Source organism: Motacilla alba, chromosome 8, assembly GCF_015832195.1.
Source record: "Motacilla alba alba isolate MOTALB_02 chromosome 8, Motacilla_alba_V1.0_pri, whole genome shotgun sequence".
NCBI classification, from domain to species: domain Eukaryota; kingdom Metazoa; phylum Chordata; class Aves; order Passeriformes; family Motacillidae; genus Motacilla; species Motacilla alba.
Window position 1 is genome coordinate 10,450,452 of NC_052023.1, and position 14,876 is coordinate 10,465,327.

Genomic DNA, 14,876 nt, shown 5'->3' on the forward strand with positions numbered 1-14,876 from the left:
CAAAATCCGAAGAGGATTGCAGCAAATTAGAACCCTCCCCAGCACCTTGGTGCATAACACATAAACACATAGCTGCTTCTTCATTTGTAACAAAGATCACACACAAGTTGTGGCATGAAAGTTTTTTTTTTGCAGGCCTTGGGAAGTCCAACATGATTTCCTGGTGGCATGAAGGAAGTAAAGGATGGTAGGTGGTATAATTTCATAACAGATCATCCTGTAATAGCATATATGGAAAAACTGTTCTTTTAGCCACAACTGTACTTATTTTCATGCAGGAAGGATTTTCTACATCTTATCAATAAAAGTGCTACTTTGCAGAAACACCTAATGAAGATTTTTAACTCCCTCTCTGAAGCACAAACCTGAAGAAAAAAATCCCTGCTCAGAAAAACACTATGCATCTCCTTTTACAAATTTAGTCTTACCATACTTGTTCTAGTCCAAGGCACCTTAGTAGTTCCCCTGTCAAAATCAGTGCATCAGCACAAGTGCCATATCCAAGTCATCATCTGTCATCATGCAAAACTTCTTAAGAGCACACAACAACAGATTTGGAGCACACAGAGGTAGAAAAAATGTGAAGTTTATGAAGCATTGCAGCAGAAACCTCTATCAGCATGCACAAAAACACAATACAGCAAAGAAGAAATTTGACCCGTGGCTTCTTGTCAGTTCTGGATCAGTGTTTCTCAGCTGCTGATCCAGGGAGCAACAGTCAGCTCTGAGACATCTGAAACAGCCTGTGGAACAGCTGCAAGGAAGGCTGGCTTGTGTTTTGGGCAGGAGGGGAGAGGAGGGAACTGCTTTCTTGTTTTTATATTTTCAATAAATAGTTCTTGCACGCAGGCAAAATCAACACAAACAAAAACAAGAGCAGCAACTGAGCAATCCAACTTCAGCCTAATTTCATTGCAACTGTAACCTTCTATGGCCTCACTGCACAGTACAATCCTCAGATTGTATTCAGTGAGGTCAGATGTCTCTTTGGACTTAAAAAGGTTGAAAGATATCCTTTAGATGACAGATAGTTGGCAGATAATAACATGGAAGATAAATGGAAGATAAGGATTTCTGAAGGACAAAGTAAGATTATGAGATAACCAGCATATATGATTACAAAAAGAAATCAAAATTCACCAGAGGAAAAAACCCAAACTTTTCTTAGATATGTTAAAATGCACAGAGGATTCAGGAAATAAAAGCCTCAACATACAAACTCTTTCTTTTGACAATTAGGAATCATAAACTAACAGAATATTCCAAGAACCAAGATCTCTGATACTGGATTTATAAAGCATGAACCTGCTCTTGTACCCAGTAATAAAAGTAAAGCCATAAAGAGCATTAGGTAGTCACAAATTCGACCCCTTAAGCACACTAAAAGCTCTAGCATTTGAGTGGGCTTAATCACATCCCTCTAATACTACTAAATCAGAACCACTTCACCACTATTGCAACTATTTAACAGGCGTTTTAGGAAGCCCAGAAACAGTTGCACCGTTCCCCTACTTACTTGAATCCTCCCATCTGAGAAGGTGCAACTTCCAAGCAGAATAGTACAGAAATCCCAGTACCAGAAAGAGGCAGAGGGCTAGCAGCAGGTTACGCATAAACACCAAGAGTCCCATCTTCACATTAAATCTGCTCTTCTACATGACCTGAGAAAGAAAAACAGGTTGAGGTTGGAGCCACCTTCTCCAACGGGCATCCTCTCCAAAACGTGCAATCCCATACCCACCATAACGCACGGATCCCAAACCGTGCTCCTCCACAAGACAAAACACACGCGTTCCCCAAAGCCTATGAGCGGAACAAGAGCCAGCCCAGACAGCCGCCTGCTCTGGCCGTCACAGGGTCACCGCCACGCCGTGACAGAGCATCAGCCCCGCTCCTGCCCACTCGACACAGCCGAGTCCAGCGCGGCCCTGGCCGCCGAGGCCTGGCGAGCACCGCGTCCTGCCGACACGCCACACAGCAAACCCACAGCGCCGGGGCGTCCGGCGGCCGGGGGGCCCGCGGGAGCGGCCGGCGCGGCGCTGCTCCCGCCTGGAGCCCCGCGGAGCCCCGGGCACCCGCGCCGCGGGGACGCGCTGCCCTAGAGGCGCTACCGGCGCCTGGGGACAGGGGCTCGCCGGGCCCGGGCAGGACGGCAGCTGTCCGCCAGCTGACAGATGCCAGCGGCCGGCTGAAGCCTGGGTTTGAACGGGCAGCGGCGTCGCCACCGCCGGGCTGCCCCCGCCTCACCGAGCTCCGCTACGGGCTACGCCGCGCCGCGCCCCGCCGGACCCCGCGGGCGCTCGGCGCGCCAGCAGCCGTGAACGGCCCTGCCCGCCCCCCTGCGCCCCTCCTCACCCGGCCGCCGCCGGCCCCGGGCGCTCGGCCGCCGGCTGCGCCCCCCGGGCGCGGGGCTGCGGGCGCCGCCATGCGGGGCGCGCCCAGCGGGACCCGCCGCCGCCGGGGGGCGCCGCGGCCGCCAATGGCGCGCCGGGGCGGGGCGGGGCCCGCCCGCATAGCGGCTGCCGCCGGCCAATGGGACGGCGCGGGGGATCGCGTTCCGGCCAATCGCGGGAGGCTTCCGCAGCCAATGGCGCGCGGGCAGGGGGTCCCCGCCGGAGGAGCGCTGCGGCACGGCGGCGGTGCGCGTGCGCAGAGCGCCCCCCAGAACCGGCGCGTGGCGGTGGCGCCGCGGTGAACGGCCCCGGGCCCGCTCCCCCCTCACGGCCGCTGCCGGGTATCGCTCCTCCTCCACATCCCGGCACCGCTCCCCAGTCACGCCGTGGCACCTCCAGAGCACTGCGGTGCCTCCAGGCATGGCACTGGGTGGCCCCTGCCAGCACTGTACTCGCTGGCAGGCTCCGCATTGTCACCCCGCAGCGCTGCACCTTCCGCCAGCTGAGGCAGCTCGGCTGCTGCCCGGCCGCTGCGCCCCTGCAGTGACACGGCATCGCCCGCCCTCCGGGCGCTGCGCTGGGTGCGCTGCGTCTCCCCTCACTGCCCGACCGCCGAGCCCTGCTCCGATGGCCTCTCAGCCCTGCTCCGATGGCCTCTCAGCCCTGCTCCGCTCTGCACAGCCAAGCTGCAGCCGCAACACGGCAACGCAGCCCTGGGTTTGCTTCCATCACTGCCCCGCACAGCACCTGTCCCTGCTGCACCGTCTGGCCACTGCCTTCACACTTCGTCCGGCTTCTGCAAACCCTCCCAGCACTGCACACCCAACAAGATCCTGCACGGCTCTGTGCCAGCTCCCCGGTGTGGCACGGCCTCCACCCCTGGACCACGCCAGGCCGGGCAGCACGCACCTCCCCAGCTGCCCTTCCACTGCACAGCTCACGCCACGCAGACAGTGCAGCTTCCACGCGCTTCCCGGCGTGTTACAGTCTCCACCTTCTCACTGCACAGCTGCCCTGTGAGCACAGCAGCACTGGGAACAGCCTGCAATGCAAACTTCGCATGACGTTGCCCTCATTCTTGCTGGCCCCACAGGCTTCTGTGACAAACTCTAATATAACACCTCTCAGGGATAGAATGACAAAGGGAAATTATTAATCGTGAAGGGAAAAGTCATCTGAAAGGAAAGAAATGGTGAGGAATAAACCTGCATCTTTAGTGACCAGCCCAGTGACCCTCCATTAATCACTGATAACAGAAGGAAAACAAAAGGTGATTTTAGGGGAATCTTAGTAAGATCATGTCCAGCATGGTGGCAGCTCCCGCTGAGGTGAGCTGAGGTGCTGATGTTGAATGACAAACACTGCCTTAAACAGCACAGAGCTGGCTGAGCACTGTTGACAAAGGCAGTTGACAAAAGGCCAAGTTCCTGCTGGTCACAGGGAGAGCTGGTGGGGGCTCATACAGCCCCATTTCCACAGCCAGAAACCCCACTTTGTGCTCTGCACAAATGAAGTCGGTGCAAGCTGGTTGCTAGTGTGGCACCCACGCAGCCAGGCTTCCAGAGCTACCACGCTCCTCTGCAGAGACACAAGGGAGACACATGTCACACTGATACGCCATTGGGTTTTTTGGATGCCAACAACAACTTCTAGAAACACCACAGGAGACCAACAGACTCATGCAAGCACCCAGGTATCACTGACATCATTATCTCCGTGAGGAGGTATGTGGAGAGGGGACTGACGACATTCATGCAGCCCTGTCTATCTGTAGATCTGCCCCCAAGCTACTGCCCCATCAACTCCCAGTTCGAAGGGCTGACCTGCTCAGGATGCTCGTTGCTCTGAGGCAGTTCCCTTCCCCCCAGCTTCACGGCGAGCTGGCAGCCAGGGCTGGTGCAGGCAGCCTCCTCCTATGGCCCCAGCTCCGCTGCCGGGCTCATTTCTTCCAGCAGCTCCTCCGAGTCCTGTGCCACATCATGTCTGGCTGGAGCCCAGTTTTACTTTACAAACGCTCGCTTTATGCCTGCTCCTCCCTTCCCCTGTTCATCCCTCCATCTGCGTAAGCTGGGTCTCCCTGCCTCAACCGCCCTTGTCCCTGTGACACGGAGCTGCTGCACTGCCTGCTGCCGCTGCGCCACATCTGCTCCAGCTGTCCCCAAGCTTCACCTAAACCGCCCCCGTACCGCAACTGAACCCCGCGGTGTGTGGGCACAGCAGGTGATCTGATTTCAGTGATGAGATAAGCGGGGACCTACAGCACGAAGCCAAATAGCGACAAGTCTGGGGCTTGCTCCTAAGCCCGTGTTTGTCACTCAGGAAACCCTAACCCCGTTATCAGGTGTCAGTGTGCTGCAAAGAGCCCGGGATGAAGTCACCCTCCTTGCCAGCCTGGAAAAAACTCAGAAGGGGAGCACTGTGCATCTTGGAAAATCAGGTACCAGCGCCTGGCAGCTGTTTGATGGCCATGAGATGAATTAAGGCAATGATTAGTGCCGTGATTTGGTTCAAGTAGCAGGACTTTAGTCTGAACATGTTCCTACTTAGCTTACACATTTCATTCACAGGCAGATGTCAAGCTGGATGTTGCTAGGAGATAGACAGCAGGGGAATAATTAAGTCTGATTAAATCCTATCATATTGCTGTGCTGCTTTCCAGAATGCTCTGGAGCTTTTTAAAGCCAAACTGACCAAATGATCAGGCAAATGGTCTAGCACATCCTGCTCAACAAAACCCACTTCCAGCAAACCAGCTGCGCCTGTAGCTACTCACGTGTCTGCAGTGAATTTCCTACAGCAGCACTGGCCATGATCTGGAGAAAGAAAGGCTCTGGCTGAGGGCACAGCTGGTGGCTGCCTTAACAGGTAGCATAAAACAGGGCTGGTCACTGCTTGGAGCAGGCAGTAAGAGGTCCTACCCCTGTGTCCTTGCATCCATGCTGCAGAGACACTCATGTTGGACAAAAAGCATGAATTGGACACACTGGCATGACCATAAGCAAAGCTTCCTTCAGCCCTTCTTTTGAAAGGAGACTACCTGAGGCATGCCAGAATTGCTCTGCAAATTCCCCTTATGTGCATGAGGAGATGCTGAGCAGCATCTTTTCCCACCAGTAAATTAAGTTGGGCTGTAACTATCTGCATCAGATGCCAAATACACACATCAGCCTCCAGGCTTCCTTCATAGAGACTTCTAATCTCATTTTGTTTCTTTACCCTATAAAAATTACTATTCTAATACTCACACTGTAATCCTTCTCCCCAAATTAAATGTCATCAAATCAGACCCAACACTAATTTATGCAATATTTTATGATTAATTACATACCACTATATACCACAGCAAAGATCTTTTTCAGTAATGGCTAGACAGAGATTACCTCTGCTGATGCACAGGCTCAAGGAATGCAATCTGGGCTGTAAGACACTTGTAGTTTGTCTTATCTCTCTGTCCAAACTTGCTTCATCTCACACACTCATTATGTATTATTCTTAAATGCAGACTCTGAATGTGATCAGACTGTGGAGAACACTTTACATATCTGGTGCTCTGGCTACCCTAGGAACAGAAATGTTAAACAGCACCAGGCCCACACAAAACAAGTTAAAACAATCTGAACTTGGCTCAAAAATTCTGCCACCCTCCAGATGTTTTCAATAGCAAAGAATCACACTTACCACTTTGGGAGCAGGTAAACACCTGGAGTCGCCTGATTGCCTCCCCAAGTGCTCTGCCTGACTGGACAGCTTTCCAAGGATCTTCCTCAGATGACGTGACCCAGTGGTCCCGCCTGGCAGGCAGTTGTGTGAGTGCAAGCCCCTGGCCAGCACCGTGCTCAGCAGTTCACTTCCTTGCAGTAATTCCAATACACTAGGTTTGGTTCACTCATAGTTTCCAAGAGAGGAGGTAGGCTTGAATTGAAGACAAGCATTGCAGACTCCCACTTTTCTGGGTCTGTTTCAGGAGTCCCTCACCCTCACGTTCAGAAGAGCATCCCACCTCCCTGTGTCTGGCTTCAGCTTGCAGACATACCATTTTATTCTGCTTTCTGCTTGATTAAAGAGCCTTTCAGAGCCTGGCATTTTCTCTTTGTGACACTACACATATGCTGCAAGCAAACCCCCTCTCATCCGTCTTTCTGAAAAGCTAAATATACTGAGTCGCTTAATTCTCTTTCTGCCAGGCTTTTCCTCCCACCCTCAAGCCATTTTTTGTGTTTCTGCTCTACAGAGCCTCTCTGATTTTACTGAATCCTTTTCAAGATACAGAATCCTACAACAAGCCTCCCTAATGCTTCTACACAGGGATTTAATCTGCTTTTCCTATTTTCTGTCTTAAAGGGCTGCATTAGTCCTTTCTACCATAGCATCAGGATAAGGATTCAGGCAGGATAATTTCAAATCTTTTCCAGACCCCCTGCTGGCAGGTTAGAACCACCTGTATCTCAGCTGCACATCCAGGAACTGATGAATGGAGTTTGCTGGTTGGAGACACCTCCACTGCCACACAACTCCCTCCCTTGCTCCCTTGTCCTAGAGTCATGGATGTCATGGTTGCCACATTTGAGGGGGCTTAGGGAGCTGAGCTTGGCAGGCCTTAGGAAGATTTGCTAAGCCCTGGTGAGCTGTCCGGGAGCCAGTGTCCTGCTCCCAGTAGGTTGGTTACTCTACCATGAAAGAGAGGAGAGCACAGAACCAAGCAGTGCCTGCTGGCATGCAGGCTGGTTTGACTGTCTGGGAAATATTTTGCAATGCCTGTTAGTATTTTACCCATTCTGTCCAGAGTGACAATGGCCACCGTAGAATCTCTGCACTGACTGGTCACCAGGCTGCACACCATGAACACAGCCTCTTAAAAATAATAGGCTAGGTGAAGGTTCCCTCTTTAATTCTGCTCCTTAAGAAACCAAGTAAAATAACCTCCCCTGCAGCAGCCTCCCCAGAGAAGCCTACCTGAGATCTGGAGTGAAATAGGGAGTCTTGCTCAGCCCAGGTGCCATCACTGGATATCACAGCGCATTTCTTCATGCCAGTGCTGCAGGAACCTTGGATGAGCACAGCTCCAGCTGTGGCCATGCTGCCTCACTGAAGCCAGGAGTACTGTCCTTGAGTTTCTGAGATGATTGCTGAATAAAGTTGAATTTCTGAGACACTTAGAACTGTGATGGCCATGAACCTCAATGGGTTCATCTTGAGCTCTCCAGACAGGCATTACCCCATCCCCGTTCATACCATAAAAACAGCTGGAAGAGTCAGGTGAGGCAGGCAGGCACCATCCAGCCACTGCCTCCTCTCAAATGGGAATGGCAGGGGTGACTCCATCTCATGTGCTGTCACAGGGAGGAGGGAATTCAGCAAAGCAGTGGCACAAGAAGAGGCTGCAGCTCCCCAAACCAGCCACACTCATGCCACAGACCCAAGTAATTTGCAAGCAATTTGATGATTTAATCACAGACACATGAGTTAATGTTTAATGAATGGTCAGCTGGTAGGAGGCCAGCATAACCTAAAGGGTCAAAGCAATGGGAAGAGAAAAGGCAGAGAGCCCCAGACTGCAGGTGAAAGCACAGCTAAGGGCATCCTGAGGCTGTTACACAGGGAAACTCCTTCCTGGGCAAAAGGAAAGTTCTGGGTACTGAGAGTAGGAGCATTTATAGAGAATACTTTGCCTTCTCCACTGCTTTCAATAATGCTGCAGGATTTTAATTAAAAGTATTTATTATAAAGAATTAATAAGACTCAAGTAGATTAACAACTACACGTATTAACAGCTACATTCTAAGGTCTGTCAGTCAGCCAAGGCTTAATGGGGAGACATCAACAACAGAAAGCCTACCTAGACCCCCAGTGACCCCTGGCCCAGTGCCATTTAATAGGTCTTAATATCAATAATCTGGATGAGAAGATGAAGGCTTACATTTGGAGCTGATAAAACACTGAATGCTGCTTGCAGCTACAGCATGAGCTGAATGGCCTGGGAAAATTATAACAGTGCCCAGCCCAGTGATGGGCTGCAAAGGAAGGTTCTTGGGAATGGAGAAGACAGGCTGTACCACAGGGTGGAGAATCTCCCTGAAAGCGGGGGTGGGAGGTAAAATTAAGGAAAAAAGCTGCAAAAGAGCTGACCCCACACATGACTGTTGCCATGAGCCTGCAGCACAGTACCTTGGCTCTGAGGGCCATGAGTCAGAGGGGCATGGAGAGGATTTCCAAGCAGAGCTACAGCTCTGGCAAAGAAACTTGATGTCTGGTCCAGCTATCCAAACTTCAGAACAGGCACAGACATCCCAAGGAGCAGCAACACCACCACAAAAAAGGATCTAAGGGTTGGGAATGTGACAAGTAAGGCTGCATAGGATGTGAGGAGTACAAGGTACTTCACTGCCCCAGGAGAGGGTCTACTCACTGCCAGAAGGGCAGAAGGAAGTGCAGAAGCCAAAGGTGAGAAGTTGAAGATGGGAAAAACTGAAGCCTGGAATTAAGTACAGCACGGTCACTGAAGGTTGCAGGGGCAGCCATCCTTACCATGAAGCAGCTTGCAAAAATAAGTTTAGATCTCAACTAGACCTCAATAAGTTTAAGGTCTCAACTTAAATTTTTTGACATCAGTGGCTCAGGCATGAAGAAGAGATGCTGCACGGACGTGCTTGCTGTTTTGCCCTGACCTGTAAGCACCCCTCCTGATCTCCTGTCCAAACAACTCCAGCAGCAAAAAGGAGGCCAGGACTGATTCCTGCAAGCCAGAGAAGGCAGTGGAGAAGGTGTGGAGGGCTCTGCCTGAGGACAGTTTTGTTCACCTGCTCTTCCAGCTCATGCACATGTCTTTCTAAAAACAGGTTCAACAGCCTGAGCTGGCTCTGTGGCATTACACTACCTGCAGCAGTGCTCATTGCCAGCCCTTGACCTAGGGAATGCGTAATTTCCAGCCTGGAGCTTTAGTACTTAATTACTTGCACTGGAGCAATCCCTTGTGTACCTTCAGCTGGCCTGCTATGGTGATGGTGGTGATGGGGCCACTAGCCATGGGCTCCTCTTTTCATCCTGTTCAGCCTGAACCTCCTCTCCGTTGCTCCATGGTGAACTGGAGCCTCTGAACCTAAGTAATGCACCAGCAACCTTCATACAACACAGCAACCAACTCTCTTACTCATACCTGTCTCTCCCATACATGTCCAAGTGAGCTGATGCCAAAACCCACAGCATAAGCACAGCAGCACAAGTGCCTGAGTCAGTGTCCACTTCAGGTTTACAAACCTTCTCCATTTGGGTCACTCTGATCTCTTCCCCAGGTGCCAAAGGAAATGGTCAGCAACGCTGCCTTTGGTAAGCAACTCCCAGGGCATGTCCTGTCTGCAGAGCCACAGGCTGCACCCCTGTGGGCAGCTGCTCCTCTGAAAACCCCGTGATGCACCAAGGGACATCAACACCTCCCAGGGTGCAGGGCCATGAGCCCAGAGAGATGCTCTTGAAGCACCTGCCTCCTACACATCTGAGACCAGGGCAAGCATAATGCTCAGGAAAGGGATCAAGGAGAGGGAGGAGAAGGGAAAGCACCAGCCACTGTCAGTCACTGGGAAGGTGGTGGAAGGAAGTGCTGGTGCTGCTGGTGTAGGTGCTTCCTTGTTGGTCATGAGAACAGCTGCCTGGCCTGGGGCACTGGGTTGGCAAGGTAGCTGCCAACTGAGGTAGCCCTGCCATGTCTCAGTGCCTTTCTCCCCTCTCCTGGGTGCTGAGGCTTATCTGGTCCCTCTTGAGAAAAGGAAGACAGGAGAGAAGCCACACAGCATGGCATGGGCCATAGGAGCTGTGTGAGAGGGTGCAGGGGCTGAGGGCTCGGTTTGCACTGCCCTGATCCTTGTGCTGCAGGATGCGGCCAAGGGTTTGTGCTCTGCTGCAGGACATGAACATGCTCAGTTTTGGAGATTCAGCACTTGTGACAACCTGTGCATTCTTGCAGCCGCTTTTCATAACAGGGAGTTAGAGCAGCCCGGGGGAAAGGCCTCTGGGTCCTCTGTTTGCTGGCAGGATGTGGGCTAATAGCAGCCATTAAGAGGCAGCTGCCAGCCACAGGCAGGGGACACAGACAGAAGGGTGCTGCCAAAACACCTCAACCCCCCTGAGTACATCACTCAAAGTCATGCAGGTGGAGTCGGTATGAGAACAGGACTAAGGGAACACTGGATCCTTGTAAAGTTAAGTGGGATCCTAAACAGTACAGAGCTGCCAGCCAATGCAGGGCTCTGCCTCTGTCACAGCAGTCATGGGGGACCAGCCAGGCCAGCAGGTTCTTGTTTTCAGCTGCAGCCCACCCTACCCAGCCACAAGAAGGTGGGGACAAAGGTCCGCCTCTCCAACAAAGCTTCTCTACCCTGCTCCATGGGAACCAACTTCCTATGCCACAGCCAAGGGAATAGGAACTTCCTGCAGCCATCACCCGAGCCACCACTATGCTGGGGGATGCTGGCAGGTCCTCAGGCAGAAGCAGCTGCTCAGGGCTGGAGCTTTCCAGGTCTCAGTAGCCAGTTGAGGGAGGTTTGCACCTGCAGCTGAACTGGTCCTTCCAATGAAGGGATGGGGTAAGACAAACACAATGAGGTGTTGGTACCAGTGACACCCCTCCCGACAGACTGGTTCCTGGTGGATGGGGAAGATTAGCACCACTGCTTTCTGCAGTCACCCAGACAAGTCCTGTGTTCAGAGTCCAGCACATACACCTGGGTTGAGCTGTGGTGTGAAGCTGGATAGAGCAGCCTGCTCCAGCCCAGCTCAGCCCAGCTCCCCTCTAACCCAGCCACAGACCCTGTGCCCTGTGCAGGACAGTTCTCCCCTCTGCCAGCACCCATGACACAGTTATGGCTTAGCAATGTCACCTCCCAGCAGCACTGTGTCATTGTGTTTATCCAGGGCATCAGGGGCCTGTTTCATGCAAGGCGTCCCCAGCAGTGCTGAGGGACCAGCTTCAGACAAACCTGGCCACAGGAGACAGTCCTGTTGCCCCAGATCTCCTGTCCTCCATCAACTCACCCCAGTCACCTCCAAAGCACTGCTCCTCCCACTCCACCAGCTGCAGCCCCACGCAGGGCTCTGATGAAAATGGAAAGTTTTGATATCCTCTTCCATAGAACTTTCCAACAAGCCTCAGGCCCTCCAGAAAAGCCAAACTCCTCAGCTGAAAGGGCTCCCCTGTTCTGTGACTGCAAGTGACCACGTGCAAGCGTGTCACTGCCATGCTTCAGTCCCACACTATTCAGTCCCATACTATTCGTCCCTCCTTTTCCTTCACAAGCCAGGAAATACCCTTAACGTCAAGAGCCAGTGAGAGACCAAGGGAATTCATTAAGCTGCTCTCTCAAAAGCAGCGAAGCTGAACAAGTTCAGAGGGAGGACGGTGGTATCCTGCACCAGTAGCTGCTCCCAGCAAGCCTAGAGCCACAGTACCCAGTCAGTGCTGCCTTCCCTGGGGGAACAGCCCACGCTTCCCCCTTTGCACCAGGTGGCTGCAGCTGGGAGAGGCATCGCATGGTCTGGATGTGGAGTGAGCCTGTCATCTCTCCCGCATCACCACAGCCAGTCCTAAAAATATCCCCGAGTGGGTTGATGGTGGTTGTGCTACAATCTCCATTATGCAGATGGAAATGGCTGGTCCCTGCCAGAATGCCTGGGGAAGCACCAGTTCCTCTGCCCTGCACTGGCACAGGATCTTGGGATCTTGTGCTGTGCTGCAGAAATCTCCATAGGAGAAAGGTGCCAGGGACAGACCATGGCACAGAGCATCCCAGCCAGGCACAGCATCACTGCTAGGAATATCCTGGTCAGGGCAGACAGCTCCATAGGCTTTGTCCCTCCTGGGTGCATGAGACTGAGCAGGGTGGGGAAGAGGGGAACGGAGTTTCACAGCCCACTGCCATGAACTCCTAACAGTAATGAAATGGGGAGCTGCCCAGGCAGCACGTGATGAGTCAGAAGTGCACCCAGGCAGCTGAGCTGACAGCACTGTGTGTGCAAGCATAAGGACACAGGGAGCTGAAAGACAAGTTAGCAGAGCAGTCACAGCATGAGTGGGATGAACCCTCAGTCCACAAGAAAAAGCCAGAGGAGCACTAGAGCAAAGGCCCAAATTTACAGCTTGGCAAGGAAGAGGGCTGGCTGGCTTTGTACCCTGCAACATGCTGCCAAAGGGCAAAGCTGCCAGCTCTTCCCAAATCCACAAGGCCTGACAGTGAGCACAACTGCTGATGCTGAGCCTCGGGCAATTGCTCCCCCAATAAACCTGACTGAGTGGGAAAAGCAGCAGAGACTGCTGGAGAAGTCAGGAAGGATGTAGCAGCTCCTGTAGGAATGGCTTACAGGATAAGATTGTGAATCCAGCGCCAGAGATTCTGGCTCTGATATAGACTCTTGGCTGACAGGCAGAGTCTGATTTTATCCCAGCCTCCGAGGTGTCCCCAGGATGTCACAATCATCCTTGACCACAAACCTGAAGTGCTGTTTACTCACCCTCACCACATGGTGTGCTTTCCTCAATCCCAGGCCAGCATGGCAAGCCCCCTGCACAGCCAAACCTCTCCAGGAATGGTGACCTGGCACCAAGGCCACACTGACTGGGTGGCACTTCCCAGAGGCACATGCTCCAAGCACAGACCTGTCACACCTCTCCCTGCACCAGACTGTTGGCAGCTCCCACAGCCTGCAGAGAGTTGTCGCTAGGGATCGGAACCCTGAGCAATCTCACCTGCTTGTGCTGGTAGAGGAGTGAGTCCAAAACACCATATGGCTCAGCCACAGCCAGGCATCTGTTCACTGGGAAGTGGAAAGTCTGCCTCAGCAGGTACCAGGCATCTCTCCAAAAAGGCTGCACAAGGGCTCTTCTGTCCAGTGGCTGCTGCAGGAAGGATTCTCTAGGCAGGCTCCAGCCTGCCTGGAGAAGGGGTGGGGATCTGCTGAGAAGTGATGACTGTCCAGCCCCCAGGGTCACCCCCACAGCCCTAGCCCTGCACTCTCTCTGGGAACCATCCATGCAGCCTCCACACAGCCAGTGCACAAGTCAAGGCTGCTTCTTTGCAGAGTCTGCAAAGATGGCAAAAGGACTAATCCAGGTCCCCCAAATCTGGAGGACACAGGCAGGCAGGAGGGATCCTGGGCAGCTGTCTCAGCCAGGATGGCCCAGGGTAGCAGTGAACAAATCAGGCTCCTGGGGAAAGACCTCCCCAGCACACTGTGCCAGTGCAATGCCCCACACAGGCAACAGTCCAGCACAGAACAGGCAGGGCAGTGGGGCAGGAGAGACCTCACTACAGTGGGCTGGGACGCCTTGAAAGGGCTCCTCTGGAGAAGGTGAGGAGTGAGGAGCAGAAGCCCTTCCTCCTGTGCTGGCCCATCAGGTGCTGACGTGCCTGGCTCCCAGCCCACCAGCTCGGAGTCACGCAGCTCTCATGAACGCTGTCTTTCTTCTCCCTGCTGCAAAGCCCTTGGCAGCCCCTCACCCGCTTCGAGTGGGGAGGGAGAAGAGCCAAGATCTCTTTTTCTGTCTTTTCCCTTGCCAGGCTCTGCACAGTGCTGAGGGCCCAAGATGGGGTCTCCCTGCTTGTGATAGCACTGCAGACCTCTGCTCCCAGAGGAGTCACCCTCCAACCAGCGAGGAAGAGCAGGGTTGGCTCCAGCCCCACTGTGTAGACGGCTGAGGGTCCAAACAGGATGCCCTGTGCTACCTCTGCATATGAAAGAGAGAATGGCAGAATATGAGCATTTACACTTCTGCCAGTCCCTGTGGACACCAGCTGTTAAACAGTATTTGGAAACACCTATCCAGCTGGAACTGGGAAGGCCAGAGAGGACTCAGGACAGACCCATCTCTGGCTGCCAACACAACTGCTCTTTTCATCCTGCCCTGGTTCTGCTGTGCCTGGACAAGCAAAGCTGTGTTCCTGCTGCAGAGCGAAGTAGCCTGGGCAGCCATCCACCACAGGCAACCACTGTTCCAAACCACATGGACTGCTTAGCCCTTTGGTGTAGCTGCTCCCCATCACCAGTTTCCTTGCTCTCCTGTATCACATCACTCCTGTTTTCCATGGAACTGTCTGCAAGTTAACTGCTCCTCTGTACCTGTACCTGCAGCCCATCAGCACCCACCACCCACACTAAAGGCATCCATGCACACTATTCTGCACCCAAGACACCATCATTTCTTTTTAATTGCTTGGGGCTATCAGGAAGGAAGTTTGAGTTAACCCCTGCTGTGAGGATAGGCAAGAACATTAGCCCAGAAGTCGCAGATCCTGTATTCAAGAGAAGCAGCAGCACTTGAAGAAATGAGAGTCCAAGCATATGAGCTAATATCAGCTCATTCACAACCATCATGATCCCCGTGTCTGAAGTGTCTCTGGGGGTCCATGGGTACAACACTGTTATGCCTCCCTACATTCAGCAGCTGTAGGATTGAGTCACTATACTTCTTGAAGTAGTTTGCTTTGGTCTATAGCATAC

The 14,876-nt window shown here is 53.0% G+C and overlaps 1 protein-coding gene across 9 annotated transcripts in view; it reads right to left on the reverse strand.

The window, feature by feature from the left end:
• The window catches only part of ST3GAL3 (ST3 beta-galactoside alpha-2,3-sialyltransferase 3), a 177,714-nt gene extending 169,851 nt beyond the window's left edge, over positions 1–7,863 (reverse strand). For 5 of the 9 annotated variants that reach the window (XM_038144182.1, XM_038144181.1, XM_038144178.1 and 2 more), the window contains exons 1-2: positions 2,356–2,442; positions 1,517–1,661 (exon numbers count right to left, since the gene is read on the reverse strand). In XM_038144182.1, coding sequence (XP_038000110.1) covers positions 1,517–1,631 — 115 coding nt within the window. In that variant the 5' untranslated portion in view covers positions 1,632–1,661; positions 2,356–2,442. Of the gene's footprint in view, positions 1–1,516; positions 1,662–1,741; positions 2,213–2,355; positions 2,443–6,071 lie in introns of those variants that run through there. The other 4 variants (XM_038144177.1, XM_038144176.1, XM_038144186.1 and 1 more) reach the window with 4 other exon arrangements.
• Between the last annotated feature and the right edge of the window lie 7,013 nt (positions 7,864–14,876).